The sequence below is a fragment of the Hermetia illucens genome, chromosome 4 (genome assembly GCF_905115235.1).
Source record: "Hermetia illucens chromosome 4, iHerIll2.2.curated.20191125, whole genome shotgun sequence".
NCBI classification, from domain to species: Eukaryota; Metazoa; Arthropoda; class Insecta; order Diptera; family Stratiomyidae; genus Hermetia; species Hermetia illucens.
This window is the reverse complement of record NC_051852.1, coordinates 168,695,829-168,713,274: the sequence shown is the minus strand read 5'-3', so window position 1 is coordinate 168,713,274 and position 17,446 is coordinate 168,695,829. Positions and strand designations below refer to the sequence as shown.

Sequence of the window (17,446 nt, the reverse complement as noted above, 5' to 3'; positions counted from 1 at the left end):
TTCAAGCAGCCTCACTCAATGCAAGATCATTTTGTTGCTTTGTATGATCACTGATCGCGCCGTTGCCGTTCAACTTGTTTCTCGGGGTGATCTTGAATCATGATGGAGTTGCGGGCCCGCACTTAATCTGCGGTCGTTTGTAAGTGTTAGGCTGCAATGAACCGAAACGATCATTTCTGACATTTAAATTAAATCGAGTGACGTTTTATCGCTACCTGACGAAAAATTCAGGCACCCACGGCGTAATGTAATTGTGTGTAATCGGAAACAAGCTGTGATCTAGGTTCGAGTTCCGTAGAAGCATAGAAAGATACCGACGGGGCTGACTCCATCGCACCGATCCGTTGAGTGGAGTATGGACCCATTGGACCGGTACACACAGCGAGGCTACTCGAATTTGATCTAATTTAAGTCCAAATCTGAAATTAGCACGATAGAGACTGCCAACATTGCTTGAAAGCAGGATCGGTGCTATAAAAATAGATTTAAAAAAATACTTTAGAGAAGATCCCATTACCATCAAAATAAAATAATATTGTACACCACGAGGGGCCACACACCACGAAATTTCTTGAAAACAATGTGTCTGCAACACCTTTTTTACACGGCGAAGGTCTCACCTCAACCGCGTCGAGGTTTCGCCAAGTCATGGAGGATGTTCAAAAATGCTAGTAAAGGGGCCCGACAATGATTATGTTCTACATGCCGAGCGCCCCTTCTTTCACCATCTCCCACAGTCACTTAACCATTTTTCGACATGTTCAGATTTCGAAACGCTTTTCCCAATCACTCCAAGACCCTGAATGCATCAATTCCATTTTAGTGTCGGAGGAAATGCGATTTTTTTCAGCCTTTTACTTTGAAATTTTCATTTTTCTCACACCCTGAACTCGTTTCGTTTTCATTTTCATTGCGCAGATGAGATTTTAAAATATTTAACAAATTCAAAACGCGAATCATGGCCGCCGCACCTAGTGAGAGTGCGATTTTGGGATGCTGCAATTCGTTGAGAAGGTTTTCGCGAGGAATATATTGCAAAATTTGGCTTTATCGCATGCTTCAGCGATGGGAAATTTGAATCGTGACCGGATTTAGGTACACTTAGTTAAATTAGAAGTGGACATTTTGGCTTATGTAAATACAATTATCTTCACTTTCATGCTTTATTTGCAATTTTCGAGCAAAGTAGATTTCGTTATTCAAAGTTAAATCCCGGCCGAGAGGAGTTTCAATGATTTGCGAAAGCGTATGAACGACAAATCGAATGTTATTTTAGCAAAATATTTCGAAATATCTTTATCTCTATTGTGAGATTAATGGTGAGGAAATACGTATTAGTCATGGTTGTTATATCACTGATATTTCGAGACCTAGGAGGATGTTCTTACAAATACTTCATAGTCGGCGGCCTGGTCTGATTATTCTTCAGGTTAAAGTTGCATAATTCGGCAAGTCCTCACACGACCTCCTCACGGCTGCCGCTGAAAACAGTATTCGGACGGGCCAAGGGTGTGTTGGGCCATGGAGCAGCCCGGGGATCATCCTCTCTCCACTGGAGAAGGTGCTAATAGGATCCCAAGCCAAGGTGGAACAGCATACGCCAAGGGCTGCGGGGAGCTTGGTCTTTAGTATGCGAACTCTGAATATCTCGGGCACTTTCAGTTTCAAATAAGGCCCTTGTGTTGGTCGCCGGGCTAGCCAGAGTGAACATTCTTCCCGGACTACTCGTGGGATCAAGGCACGGACCCACTTTCTACAATAAATAAACCGACGATAGAAGATGAGGGAATGATGCCAGGCGCATCATCAGAGGATGAGCAGCTAGCATCTAACCAGGAGACAGTATCCGACGAGAGCAGTGCCAGACGTAACAAGGAGCCTGTGAGGAGTGGCCAGATCTCCCATCAGGCGCGACCCCAGTTGGCGGATAGGGGCATACCTATTGATGTGTAAATATGTGTTCATGCACTTTTCTTTTCTGACTGTGCATGGGCTAGTGTTTGCTCATCTCTGGTGCGTGGACCAAAATAGCTATGGGAAGGACACCCAGAAAATAAAACCAACATGGACGAATTGAGAAGGAGTAAAGTTACGGTGCAGGGGCTCGGAACCCCAGTACCGGCGGCTTTTGGGAGTGAGCAAGCGGGCTCCCGGCCGTTGATATCCCTCGACCGCAGTGCTTCGGTGGTGGACAACTTGGCCACCGTTGCATCTAATACTACAAGTGTTTTAGATTTGGAGAAGGAGGTGTTCAAACGAAGCACAACTCTGCCAAGAACACCAATTGCGAAGGCAAAGAATGATGGGCTAAAAGGAGATAGCTGGCCAAAAAAGGCGATTTCGACACCCATCGGATCTGATCAAGAGGTACTCCAGCAGCAGCAAATAGATCCATTCAGGAGAAGCTCATCAATTCTACGATCTCCTCCAATATCAAAGCCGGCAAAAGAGAAAGCTCATGGGAGCTCAGCAACTGAAAAAGGTGAAGGAGTCAGTAAAAGGAGTAGTCTGGCCAGGACTCACCGAGAACAGAGCCCTGACCCAGAAGAACTACCTTTTATGCAGCTTGGAACTAAAATAGTTGAGCTGTCCGAATTCATCAAGGACAAGCACAACGTGCACCAAGCCATTAAGAACATGGTGAGAGCCATCAGGGTGCTTTACAATAGGTCACAGGAAGAAATAAGAAAGCCTAAGGAAAAGCCGGACATCCCAGCCTCAACAGTGTCACAGGCGACCCAAGTGACACCCAAGCACAAAGTCGCCGACCTTCGCTCAAGTAAAAGAGTGAGAGACAAGGAAGGGGAAGCTTTGGCGAATCAACAGGCCCCAAAAAGGAAAAAAGGGGTTTTGACCAGTCCAACAAAGGGAACTAAAAGTTCAGAAGGGCCCAAAGTACCAAAAGTAGGAAAGTCGACTAGCGAACCGAAACTGAAAGAAAATAAGAACGATGATTGGACTAAGGTCGTGAATAAAAAAAGAAATAAGAAACCAAAGGTGCGAATTCGCCCGGAGGCAATTGTAATTTCCAGCAGAGGACATCTGACATATGCGGAGATACTGAAGAAGGTGAAATCTGACCCCGACCCAAAAGACCTAGGCGGAAATGTTAGCAAAATCCGGAGGACCCAGAAAGGTGATCTCATGTTTGAGCTGAAAAAATCCAGCGTGGGTAAAACTGACGACTTTCGTAACCAAGTTTTAAACTCACTTGGGGAGAATGTCGCGGTTCGTTCCCAAAAACATGAGATCTATATTCAGTGCAAGGATCTCGATGAGGTAACATCCAGAGAAGAGACCTGCACTCCCTTGAAGGAACAATTCAAGTTGGAGGATTTCAGGGAAGAATCCATCGTGAGCCTAAGAAAGGCTTATGACGGTACTCAAACGGCCACAATGCGACTGCCAGTGGAGTCAGCGCAGAAGTTGTTGGCCGTGGGGAAGGTTCGGATTGGATGGGTTGTTTGCCGACTAAGGGAACAGATCTCTTTGAAAAGGTGCTTCAAATGCCTAATGTTTGGACACTTCGCGAAGGCATGCACTAGCGGCATCCATCGGTCCGATCGATGTCGAAGATGTGGGGGAAAAGGACATATTGCCAAGGAGTGCAATAGAGACCCCAAATGCATTTTGTGCGAAGAAAAGGAGGGAAGGGATAACCGGCACATTGTCGGAAGTGGGAAATGCCCAGAATTTAGGAAGGCGTTAACTGCAGTGAAAAAATGAGGTTAATACAAATAAACCTTAATCATTGCAGGGTCGCACAAGATTTGCTTGCGCAGACCACTTACGAATCCGCAATAGAGATTGCTATCATTAGTGAACCGTACAGAAATCTTGACGGTGCTGTATGGGTCACAGATTCGACTGGTGGAGCGGCGATATGGGCGTGCGGTCGTCAAGCCATACTATATAGCATGGGTCAGGCGGCTAGAGGCTTTGTGTGGGCAAAAATAAGCGGTATATTCATATATAGCTGTTACGCCCCACCGAGCCTCACACTGCCCGAGTTTGAAGAACTGTTCGACGATCTTGTTCACGATGCAAAGGGACGGAGTCCAAAGGTGATAGCCGGTGACTTTAATGCGTGGGCTATCGAGTGGGGCAGCAAAGAGACTAACGCAAGGGGGCGGTGCTTATTAGAAGCATTCGCCCAGTTGGATGTGGTTCTGGCCAACGAAGGCGATATAAACACTTATCGGAAAGGGGGAACTGGGTCAATTGTAGATCTGACTTTTATCAGCCTTGCGTTAGCACGTGACATGTCCTGGCAAGTTAGTGAGGACTTCACGTACAGCGACCACCAGGCAATCATCTTTGAACTAAGGATGGAGCCACAAGGCAGGAGACCCGCACCCCGGAAGCCGAAATCCAGAGGAACACCAGGATGGTCTGCCAAAGCGATGGATGAGCAGACATTCATGGAGGTGTGGCTAGACTTGCCTAGCAAAGCAGGCACCTCCACGGATAGAGCTCTTCATGCCACACAGAGCATCTCTAAAGCATGTGACGCGTCGATGTCTAGGAGATGTTCATTCCCCACTAGAAGACCCAATTATTGGTGGAATAATGAACTTGCCAATCTTCAATCGATTTGCCACAGAGCCAGACGAACGGCTCAGAGGGCAATAGGTAGGATCGATCAGGGGCAAAAGGAGCATGCCTATAGCGAAGCTCGCAAGAACCTCAAGCTCGCCATCCAGCGGAGTAAGAGGGAATGTTTTAAGGGGCTCTGTTCGGAAGCGGACATAAATCCGTGGGGTAGCGCCTATAAAATCGTGACAAGACGATTCAGAGGCCGATCGTCTCCGCAGATCACGTGCCCTATGCTCTTGTTGAAAATAATCCAGGGGTTATTTCCCCAGCAAGAGGGGGGTGCTGACACCTTCCAGCGCCCCCTGAATGTGACGCCGATTCCACCAGTCAGCAGGGACGAGCTGCTAGAGATCTGCAGTCGAATAGGCGACAGTAAAGCCCCGGGTCTTGACGGCATACCGAATAAGGCTCTCAAACTTGCCGTCAAAAGTAGACCGGATATGTTCGCGGAGCTGTTTGAAACGTGCATGTCGGAGGGTATTTTTCCTGCACCATGGAAGCGGCAGAAGCTGGTACTGTTGCCTAAGGCTGGCAAACCTCCAGGTGAACCGTCCTCCTATAGACCCATATGTCTTCTAGACACTATGGGGAAAATGTTGGAGCGGGCCATTTATAATAGATTACTTCCAGTCGTCGAGAGCCAAGGGGGCCTTTCAGATAGGCAGTATGGGTTCCGGAAAGCCAGATCAACCATCGATGCCATCAAAATTGTTACTGGCTTGGCCGAAAATGCAATTCACGGAAGGGGTTGTACCAGCAAATATTGCGTGGTGGTGACCCTAGATGTGAGGAATGCATTTAACTCGGCCAATTGGAACCTTATACTAAAGTCTCTGGCGACGATTGGTGTTCCCACCTACCTCGCCGCTATTATCGATAGCTACTTGAAAGAGCGGACACTCTGGTATGATACCGATGACGGATCCAAAGAGTACGTTGTCTCCGCGGGTGTCCCCCAGGGCTCTGTACTGGGCCCACTACTGTGGAACATCATGTATAATGATGTGCTCAACCTTCCGGTTCCGGAGGAGGCTACGGTGGTGGGTTACACCGATGATATAGCACTGGTTGTGGTTGCAAAGCATCTCGAGGATTCTGAGTTGTACTCAAGCGAAGCAATCAGTGTTATTAAGGCTTGGTTAGAGAGTGCTGGACTGGCACTCGCGGAGGAAAAGACGGAAGCGGTCCTCATCACTAAGCGCCGCTAAAGAAATTACACCTGCATTAGAGTCGGGAATCGTATCATCACTTCCAAGCCGGCCATCAAATACTTGGGGATGATGATAGACGGAGGACTTAATTTTAAGCAGCACATAGAGCATACTTGTAAACGAGCATCCACCACGAGTATTTCTCTGGCAAGGATGATGCCGAACGTAGGAGGCCCGCGGCATACTTGCAGGCTGCTCATAGCCAGGGTGGTGAGCTCTATCATGCTGTATGCAGTCCCAGTTTGGGGAAAAGCACTGCAGGTTTTAGGCAATACACATAAACTGAGTGCGGTCTACAGAAGAACATCCCTAAGGGTGTGTTCTGCCTTCAGGACCGTCTCAGACGATGCAGCGTTCATCATCTCGGGAATGATACCGATTGACATCCTGGCAACCGAAATGATGAACATTTATAACACCAGGTCCATCTCTCCTTTATCTCAGGTGAAAAAAGCCGAAAGGGAGAGATCCATAAGCAGGTGGCAACAGCGATGGGACCAGTCAGAAAAGGATACCGTCAATACCTGTACAGGTTTAAATTGGACACCTCGCCTAATTGTCCAAACTGCGGGGTCCCAGAGGACCCGGTGCACGTTTTCTTCCAGTGTCCTAGGTTCGTGGAAGAAAGGAGGAACCTGGAGGAAACTCTAGGTGAAGTGCTATCACCGGAAAATTTTGTCCGAAGAATGGTAGCCTGTCAGGAAGACTGGGCTGTGATCAATTCCATGATCGCTGTAATCCAGGAAAAACTGCGAAAAACAGAAGAAGTGAGGAAGACGCGGTTACGAACCCCGCGGGTAGACGGAAGGAGACCTAGCTAAAGTAAGCTAACTCCGCCCCGTGATGTAATACCTTATGGTGGTTCCGCGGGGCAGGGAGGGAGTCGGGGGTGGTTTTAGTGGGTAAAAATCCCACACTCTGGCGTGCCCAGGCCAGAGTCTTTTGAAGATTTCCGCCTCCTCAAAAAAAAAAAAAAAAAGACGTAACAAGGGGCGAGGTGGGAGACGGACTAGTACAGACAGACATAGTACTCCTAACCCGAAATCCTCGGCGTCGGGGGATCCCTCAAAAGTAAAGACCGACAAGAACGTCGGTCACCGAAAACCGACTAAAAGGCGAAGCTCCACTGGTGTCCTGCTGAAAAGCCAGTACCGGAAAGCCATGCACATTCTCACCAAGATTGCTGATAATCAGGATGCCGGTACTGCCGACAAGCGGGATGGAAAAAACCTCGCTACATACTCGCTACAACAGGAAACGCCTGCCAGACGAGCAAAAGGCGAAGCCTATCGCTTTGAAACGCAGTCGATCTCAAGACGAGGTTGAGTAAGATCACAAGCGGAGAAGAGTGGACAAGAGCTCGGACGCTAAGCAACATCTGAAGAAAAGTAAGCAGCAGCAGCCTGCCGACGAGCTACGAACTGTGAAACCCTTCAGCGACTAGTGCCGGAGGTATGGACCAGTATTGAGGCCAGGCTGCCGGAGATGGTCATTGAGCATCTTCTAGAAACCAAAGGTAAACAAACGGGATCCATCCCCTTCTTTGATTCCTCTCAGGTAGTCCGTGGGTTCCACGGTATTGATTGCGAGCATCAATTCTCCAGGGACTTTCTCGGTTCATGCATCGCTAAAATCAGCGGCACCTGGGAGGGCGTAAAACTCAAAGTCATCCCCTACGACGAGATTCCCAGGAGACCGGTCGTTCGCTTCTGGTTTTCGAAGATCCGCATGGATAAGGACAAGCTCGTCCAATCCCTGCGCCTTTAAAACCTCAGATTGCCATAGACGACTGGGTTGTTAGCAAGGAGATGAAACCCCAGATAAACAGCCAACCTTTTCTACTCCGTATAAACGGAGAGTGCTTGGAGGCACTGGAAATGATCGACTATAAAGTGCAGTTCGGAGTGAGAAACGTAAAGGTAAAAGTGTTCTGCTCTGCAAAACCAGACGACGACCTAGACCCAATCGACGCCGCCAACAAGCTGTTGAAAGAGATGAGGATCGACGGTCCGACGGGGGGCTGACAAACCCCCCACGCAAGCAGATCATGCTGAAGGCAACACAGATAATTCTACAGCACTCGAAGTGCGTCTCGACTAATCTGCTTGTCTTTATCTTAGAGGAAGAGATCGACATCGCACTACTGCAGGAGCTTTGGGTCAGAGGCGACCGAACAATCAAAGGCTCGAAAGCAAGTATTTTAATTTATTTCACAGCACAGGAGAGGCAGATCAGGACAGACCTAGACCATGAATCATCACGAGGAAGGATCTGCACACTTTTCTGTGTCCAGGCCTGAGTTCCAGCAACCTAGTCGTGATCAAACAGGATCAGACGGAGGCAGAGGATGTGTATATTTCCTTGGCTTAAATGGCCATCAGCTCCGCCAGAAGAACTACAACATTTGACGAACACGATAGCAACAAACAAGGCCAACCTGTTGTTAGGCTGCATCGCCAATGTAAGCCATACGCTTTGAGGCAACTCGGAAATCAACAAGAGAATTGTGTCATTCTTTGATTTTATTATTACTTCAAACCTATCGGTGTGTAACAGGGGAAGTACACCAAACTTCCATTTCCCGAGCTCGGGGAACTGTGACGGCTGGGAGGAGGTCCTTGATATCATTCTACTAACCAACATTGGGATTCTTAGAGTGGAGAACTGGAGAGTGTCTTATTAGACATCTTTCTCAGATCTCGCCGCAGAGATCTCAAATCCCTTCAGGGACCCCAGGAGGATCGACTGGAGAAAGTTTGGTCAAGTAATTAAGAATAAACTCTCCGGTGCGCAAATTGGCAAGGTTGGCACGACAGATGAAGACGGAGTCAAAGGACGGGGTCCTATGAAAGGCATTCGATACTGCTTTTAAAGTTTTGTGCCCTACTAGCGCAAATATACTGCCACCGTAGTGGAATGAAGATCACTCCAGCCTCAGAAAGCTGACCAGGGAAATCTTGAGCATCTGCTACAGGCATAAATATTGGCAGCCATACAAAGACTGCCTGAAGAAGTACAAGGCCGCCACCAAGACCACCAAGAGGCGGTCTTTGTTGGACTATTGTTAGAACATCGAAAGCACCAGTGAAAGCGCGAGGAACATGAGAACCCATCCTTTCTTAAAAAGTCGGAAGGCTCCTGGACGGAATCCTTGGAGCTACTGGTTCAAACGCACTTCCCGCCAGCGAGGAGGACTGTGAGTCAGAGGCTCGCCTTTTAGGTAATCCACTTCATCCATCCGAGACTATCAAATCGGTAATTGCAAAAAATAAGACCGGCTGGGCCATAAACAGTTTCCTCGCATATAAATCTCGGAGCCCAGAAGGCATGATGCCAGTCATGCCACAGAAGCAGCAGGAAAAAGTTGTGCCGTGGCTTGTTGAGATTTACCGGAGCGGTAGGATACGTACCACAGTCCTTGAGACACGAAAGTGAGAGGCCGCGATCATGAGTCGGCGAATGACTTTCGACCAATCAGCCTCATCTCTTTGGTGCTGAAGATCCTAGAGCGCGCCCTGGACATCCACTTAAGGACGATTATGAAGAGAACGCCCTTCGGGTTCACATCTTATCAGGTTTCAGTGATGCAGATGACGTTTTATTGGAATGCTAAGGCAGGTTACTTGAAATTTGACAGCTTGGTCCTTAGGCCCCTTACATTTTGGTAAAAACATCCTAAGTAAGGAAAATCATTCTTGATCGAGAGGCAGGAAAGCGGGCTAGAAATTTTCTCGATCGTTGGTCTTCTCATAAAGCTTGATCAAGATCCCTTGTGGCCGAAAGGAAGATTTCGCAATAGCGTCGAAGTTGTGTCAATATGTAACTTTGAAGGAAGATATCGCTTGATCGCGGGGGCTCTCCTTCGTCAGCTTTATACACGAGAGAGTCGATGGAGTTGAGTGGTGGGGTAATACATGGTGGTGAGGCAACGTTCAGAAGGGCCTCTAGAGTGATATGTCGAGATTGGCAGGTGCGGCCAGTGATTCGGCGGTGGCAGACATCGATGAGACGCTGCTGGAAAGAGCACGTGGAGAGATGCCATCGACAGTAGGGCGATTGTCGGAGTAGCGTGCGTAGCGCAGCCATTGGCGTCGTGTCCCTCGGTCTGAGCGACTTAGATATAGCGCCAGTATTGTTAGTCGCAACCGCCAAAAGGCGATATACAGAGTTTGGCAGGAGCGTTACAGAAGCCGAGACTACGCCGGTGCCCAATGAAGCAACAGTTTGGGGACGCAGATTCGATGGTAACGTTGAAACTAAATATTGAATCGATCCTAAAGTACCTGTGTGTTGATGCAGCAGTTGAATCGCATCAGAGAGCGTGGTATCAGAACAATTTTTACAACAATAGGTAACGCTCGAAGAAAATTCTGCTGGAATGTCTAGGAACTCAGAAAGAATACTCAGACATTTGGCATGAAAAGTGATTCCATAGTACCCATCACGGTCCACTTCCATAGCTAAGATGACACCAGCGAGACAAATACAAACACCCATGACGACTACGATTCAGACCTAAGGGAGCAAGATTGAGGGGTTAGAGTTCTACCCCTTCAACCATTACCAATACCATACTTTCAAAATGGATGCACTTGATTTTCTCCTGTTTCTTTAGATTTTTCCGTGCGGTAGCAGGATGGGCCTATTTCGATGGGACAGAGTTGAGAGGCTTTCAAATTACCGGCTAGTGTGTGAAATAATGGGTGTTCCTGTTAGTCTTTGTCTAGAACTTTTAAGGCCAGTCTATTTCCTATTTCCTTAATGTGAACATGAACGAAGCGAGTTCGTTCATTTTGGAGGTCATTTTTTTCATGGCCGCCCGCCACACGGACCCGTAGAAGGCGACGGAGAGAATGGCTGCACTAAATTCACCAAAAGAGTAGTGAGTAAAACACCTGAGCATGACAAGATCCCTTTCTTTGCTTCAACTAGCTAGCTAGTTAACTTTTTCGTAAAATAGTTTTCTTATACATTTAGCATAATTTTCCTAAAGATCTTTGACTTACCTTAATTAGTTTTTCTCGTATCTCCCAACTGAAAATTCCTGGATTTTGTTTTTTCAGCTCCTCAATTCGTTGTTCTATTTCTGGTGTCGCAACTTTGGGTTTTGAGCCACCAATTACTCCAGGTCGTATTGAACCCGTCTCCTGATATCTATTTAAAATTTTCGATACACATCCATGTGACACACGTAACTGTCGACTGATAACGCAAGGTCGTATTCCTGCACCTGCCATTTCTACTATTTTCAGGCGTATATGATTAGGTAATGGACGACCATTTATAAATACACCGCCAAGTTGATTCACACGACCTTGTCCTGAAATATTGATAAGAAATATTCATATTATTAAAAATTCAATGGATGATGGTCGCTAAATTAAAGGTTTTCAGATTTATTGAATATCTACAATCTCCTCAATCAGCAGTCTTAGATAAGTAGAAATGAGAGAAAGAGGAAGCAGTACTCTCGTCGAGAAATAGCTCTGAATATCGCCATAAGATTCAGAAAAACAGGTCCTTTTTTCCCATTTAAAACTTTCTGTGATTCGGGACAGTGCTGTGTTCTTTGTAAGGACCGGGGTCTGCAAAAAGAAGATGAGGCTCATGTTCTTGGTACTCGCGTTGCCAGGTCTTCAAACAAGAATTACAGAAAGCGAAAAATCAGGCAGCATGATTCACATTCTGCAAGCAAACATGCATAGGAGTGCAACTGTTCGCGACCTGATGGGGCAGATGGTGCAATAAGGAAGAATTGACTTGTTACTTGTAAGAGCACTGAGATAGAAGCTCACTGTCGTGGTATGCCGATATATCTGGCACTGCTGCCATCGGGGTGAGAGGAACGATTAACTTGCGAGTGCGGGCCCATGGACGAGGAGACGGCTTCGTTCGGGTTAGTTGTGCTGAAGTGACCTTTTTCAGCGCTTACCTAACACCGAACGGATCCATGCATGCTTTTCGGAGTAGGCTCGCAGCCCTTGAGGACGAGATTAGAAATTCGGAGATGAGAATTCTAGTCGAAGTAGATGCTAACGCCAGAGCCCTCGAATGTGGTATGCCTCAACCAGATTCGCGAGGCACAATAATTTTGGAGATGGCCGCCAGGACAGGCCTCATTGTTACTGCACAGTCGAAGAAGGATATTTTATCTTCTTCAATGAAAACAGAGCATGGATAATTCAGTTAGCAGTATCACACGAAATAGTTGTTGGAAGTGGCTGATTTGCTCGGAAAGCGGTCCACAAACATACATGGTTCTCTCCAGATGCGACTACTTTCAACTAAATTGCCCTCATGTACTCCTCGGAAACTTGGGTTCTCACCAAGAAAAATTGCGAACTCTTGGCCGCGTTCTAAAGAAGAATCTTCCAAAGAATTTTTGGCTCCCTCCATGATAACGGACGATCCTGTCGCCTACACAACGACGAAATCTATGAGTGATACCATGACCCTCAGTATGTGGAAAATATCCGGCTCAATTGATTGCGGTGGGCGGGTCACTTAATCCGTATGGATGAGGAAGATCCAGCACAAAAAGTCTATAAGGACAATATTTATGGTAGAAAAAGAAGACGAGGCAGACCCTGCCTGAGATGGAACAATGGCGTAGGCCAGGACGCCAGATAACTTTTAGGGATATCGAATTGATGGACCTCGGCGCAAGACCGGTGTGTTTGGAGTTCCTTATTAAGGCAGGCCTATACCAGATACCGGTTGCTGTGCCGTTGACGATGATGATCTATGCCGGATGATCCCTTATTGTTTACCCGTCTAAATATGGAGGCCCATTATAACAGCATTCAAAGGTTTCAAATTCAGGCCTATTAATATGCCTGAAACGATAATGGCGACCCACAAGTATTCTGATACCATCTCCCCCATCACAATTTCTACCATCTATCATTCCTTACGAATTGAAAACCTTGGAATGTTATCGAATGCCTCGGACTGAGGTGGGTTTCTGAAATCAAGGCAATGTCAGGCTGTTGCCTGGCAACGAAATCACGAAGCTCCGCTCTTTGGTGGATTCCTACGGTGGAATTCACATTTATCGCGATGATCCGGAGACCATCCAGCGTGACCGCTTTGACTACAGACCGAGGCGGCATGCTGTTAGTGTAAATATTCTGTTATACTGTTTGTTTTTGTATTGTGTACGTGTAGCATGTGCTGCATGTTTTCAAACATGGTTTGTATTTTATTGAGGATGGGGCTTCTTAGCTCCCCCTTGTCGGACTACTGCCCAACACTGCTAACACCTTCGTCATTTGGGCCGATCTCGGTGTCTGCTGCCTTGGGATCTTAACACTGCGGTATGCTGGACATTCACAGTGCGAAGCTGAATGCCCTCTGCTTCCACAGTGAACATAGAAGATTTTTTCCTTGACCTCTGCTTCAGGCAGCGAACATTCGGCTGCGCCATGTCCTTTCCCGCACTTTACACATCGCAAGGCCATTTAGCAGTTCATTAGCGACCATAGCGCTGGCATTTTTGACACTGGGCCGCCCCTCAACAGGCACTGAAACAAATTGCATGTTAATTAAGGGCTTTGATGCCGACCAGATTGATTCCCCGGCTTCCCGGGCTTATCTACACGAGGAAGTGCAGCCGAATTCGTCTTTCCAAAACGGATCTTCTCGTGATAAAACGCGACACTGAAAGAAACTTGACCTCAGTTCCCATTTCCCGGAGCATTTTGAGCACCTCGTCGGACTCTTCCTCCGCATCCAACTTTTCAAAAGGAAGGATTGTATCTTCTCTTGCTTTGGGGTATAGGTGAAGTCTTCACTCGCTCGAGGACCTCCCTTGATTTCTTGTAATCCGCTATTTTTTTACATTTGTTTTGCACTCTCTCGGCCCCCGTCTTTTTTATAATAAAATTCGAGAGTCACGCGCTCCCATTATGTAGAGTGGCTAAATCTCTACCACTTAATTCATTAAGGAAGGGGGGAGGCCCTTTCCTCCTTTTCCTTATTTCAGGTGCTACTTGTGCCTCGGTCGAACCATTTTTTAAATTTTCAGTCCAACTTATGATATTCTTTTCATCAGTTCTCGTTTTTCCTTCTTTTTTGTTTGGTTTTTTAATTTTTTTTGATACATAAATCAAAATTTCACCCAGTTTTCCCTCTTCAGGGCTATCATTGCCGCACATTTCGCTACAGCAACCAACCTAGTTAGCACCCTCGTCCGGGACATCTCCATCGCCACCAGAGGTATCAATCTCGTACCATCAGCTTGATGACATTTCTATGTCCTCTATACAGATTGGCCGCCGAAGACTTGCTCGCCTTGAAGGTAGCCCGACTCCTCCATGGCTGACGAAGTATTCTTAGAAAGCTTCACTTTTTTCCTGGCTGCTTTTGGAGACGACGGGCCGCTCCGTAAGATTTCCGTTTTTCTATATCAATATTGACATTTGACTTTTTAGATCTTTGAGTGTCTTTGCCAGTTCGCCATTTCTTCTTTCAAGGTTGACTATCCAGGCTCATCATAACGAAATCTGACCTTGAACCCAAGCAAATGTCTGACCCCACATTGGGGGCCATTTGTAAGAACATGATATGAAATGGCAAAAACTCCATTCACCAAGGACTAAGATACTCCTAACTGAAATCGGCTGTAGATGGTACGCGAGAATTATGTATATGACTGAAGTCTCAAAAAGGACTCCCCTTCGCCTCGTACTTTCGAGCCTGGCTAGAGGCACAGAGGCGAATTTCGCTAAACTGGAATTGAGTTGAATTCAAATGGCTAACAAATCTCGGAAACCTCGAATACCGCCGCTTCTTCCTTGTCAAAAGCAGGCGGGATATTTTCCGACTCCTAAACCAACTTGGTAACATTTGGCTGGAAAATAAGGTATGTAAGTAGTTCAGGCATTTTTTTTCATCTATAGAGCGAGGGAAGAAAGCCCAAGTTATTTTAAAACAAGTCGGGAAACCGGTAATTCGACGCTTCAGGTATGAAAGGTTTTGTGTATTTCTTTTATAAAGACATTTGAGTGTGAATTTTTCCCATTAGTACGAAACACGTAATATACGCATATATTATGTGAGAATGTGAGAATGCAGCCAATTACTGAAAATTATAGTAATGTACCATTATTAACTTTATTTGAATGGATATCGGTATCCGAAGGTATTTCGGAGCCTAGCCACCATATAGTGGCAGCCTTTTGATTTTTTTCAGATTTTTCGGTTGGGCAGTTTCTGAGAATTTCTCCTGTTAAATAAATGATCACTTTCGATCACCAGAACTCCCCGCCTTTCCAACAAATGTCAACACTAAGTCCAGCTTTGGAAAGTACTAACCGAGACCCTTAAATTTGGCGTAAAAGGATGTAACTCACTGTATGCGTAAGCGTTCACAATCCCCACCATCCCACGAGTCACCATGGTGCCCAAGATGTGGTAACGTGGCTGAGAATGCGGAACATGTTGTATTTGAGTGCCCAAGGTTTACAGCACACCGAACTAGGTTGGAGGCGATCGCAGACAAGCGCTTAACACGGTAAGTGGTAATTGAGCTGAAAATGATTCATCAACAGGTAAGGCATGAAGAACTGCGAAGAAAGCAAGAAAGGGAGCGAACAATAATGCGCCGCAGTTAAGAACTGATCCAGCCCCACGATGCAATGCTTATAGCAGTCCCGTGGGGAGAGTGGAAGAAGAAGGAGGTGGTTTTCGTGAGTAGGAGTCTCACATAAGTGTATGGCAGGAGCCAGCAGTAGGTTTTGAACCTTTCCGCCTTCCAACGATAAAAAAAAAGACAGACAGTAAACCGATTTTAATAAGGTTTTGTATTTACACAAAACCTCAAAAAGACACCTTTTTTGAAAAAGACAACTTTTTTGAAAGGTCCTTATTTCTGAATCCTACTCGAAAATGGTACTTTAGTGTGACTGAAACTGGAGCTTTAGTCTGACTCCGTAGGAAATTGCGACGACTCTGGCTGGAATTTCACAAAAAAAAATCATCTTTACCAACGAGGCTCATTTTTGGATGAATGGATTCGTCAATAAACAAAGTTGTCATTTCTGGTATGAGCCAAATCCTCATAAAATATTGAAAAAGTTTTTACATCCAAAAAAAAAAATTGGCTGTTTGGAGCGGCATTCATGCAGCCGGAGTGATTGGATCTTATTTCTTTTACGACGATGCTGGATCACTTGACGAGCTTCGCAACAACATTGAACGTTCAACTGGCGAAATAGAGAAGTCCTTCCGGCGCTGGCAAGGGAGTCATGTGAGAGATATTGAGTTCCATAATTAATGGCATTAAATTCTCTTCAAAATAAAAAAAAAGTAATGAAAAATATCTAAACGTTGCGTTTTAATTGTAGTTTAAAAAGGGACGTTAGATATCCTCTAGTCATACTTCCCAGGGATAATCTCCAAACACCTGTTCATACCTTGAAAAGGGTATCCTCCAAAAAGTGGTCGCATATTCAACGAATTTGTGCCGGACATATCCATGGTGTCGCCTTCGTTGCGTTGCGTGACCCCCAGGAACGTCTGCTGCTCCTCCGAACAATATTGCACGTTATACGCACTCACTTGGAACGACCGTGCTATAAAGTGGGCGCGGATTTAATTAAATTCTGCGTGACCAGCGGACAACAAACTTGCTTGCACTCTTTTAACAAATAATCACATCCAGTCTGTTAATTAGCGCGGCAAACCGAACACCGAGCTCAGCCAGCTGTAGAGGGCGGTATCGCACTTGTTTCACTGAATCGCGCGATTACTACTCATTAGTTCCCTAATTACCGGCAGATGCAGTAGTTTTTCAGTTATTTTCCGCGAGAGATGCGCGATAAAGATCGTTAAGCGACTGCTCGTACCGGACGGCGCTTATCTGATCGATCACAGGCAGACTGGCGATCGTGGTACATAAAATCCAGATCAAAGATGCAACAAAGGGTTTAGATTTGCTTTTTACAGATACCCGTGGTGCAGTTGAATTCGGCGCGATCTCAATCGAGTTCCAGATTAATTTCCCAAAGCAACACTCAACTATCGAATTCGATCAGCGGCGCGATCAAGCGAACTGGGAGCGCGATTCGGAAACCGCTCGCAACCCGAGATCCTCAGCAGCGGCTGCACCATGCATCAATGGGTAACGAAGCCGATCAAAGGGGGCGGTCCGCGATCGTCCGACTTGAATGACTATAACGACTCAAATCGGCCTCGATCGCGACTTGCTCGCGGGTTTGATATCAAAATAAAATAAAGAATCTCAAGTACGCGGTGCAGGCCACGCCTCGAAAATGGACGTTGTAGATTTCGCTGGGAGAGTGAACTCTGGGGGACGACATCAGCCGGCTGCGATTGGCCGCATCCAAGGGATTGCGGACCAGCTGCGCATGCACTCCCGACTTTTGTTGGGAATTGATAGTGAGGCGATGATCATCTCTGGCTGGATAATCCCCGTGACATTTCTGATTTATTTTCGCCTTCAGTTCGAGGCAGGGATTACCGCAGCTAATGGAGTGGTGCCTTAGCTCGTTTTCTGGGCCGCCGCGGTACGAAGGGAACTGAAGAATTTTAAAGAGGAATGCAATAGCGGTACCGCATGTATTTGTGTGGGTTTATTGGGATGACTGCGCAAACTTGGGAAGGGTGCCTGGCGAATA

The 17,446-nt window shown here is 46.5% G+C and overlaps 1 protein-coding gene across 1 annotated transcript in view; it reads right to left on the bottom strand.

The window, feature by feature from the left end:
• The window catches only part of LOC119654466 (protein gooseberry-neuro), a 155,699-nt gene extending 138,809 nt beyond the window's left edge, over positions 1-16,890 (bottom strand). Inside the window, exons 1-2 of the mRNA XM_038059883.1 lie at positions 16,223-16,890; positions 10,814-11,127 (exon numbers count right to left, since the gene is read on the bottom strand). Coding sequence (XP_037915811.1) covers positions 10,814-11,127; positions 16,223-16,286 — 378 coding nt within the window. The 5' untranslated portion in view covers positions 16,287-16,890. The remainder of the gene's footprint in view (positions 1-10,813; positions 11,128-16,222) is intronic.
• Positions 16,891-17,446: the final 556 nt, after the last annotated feature.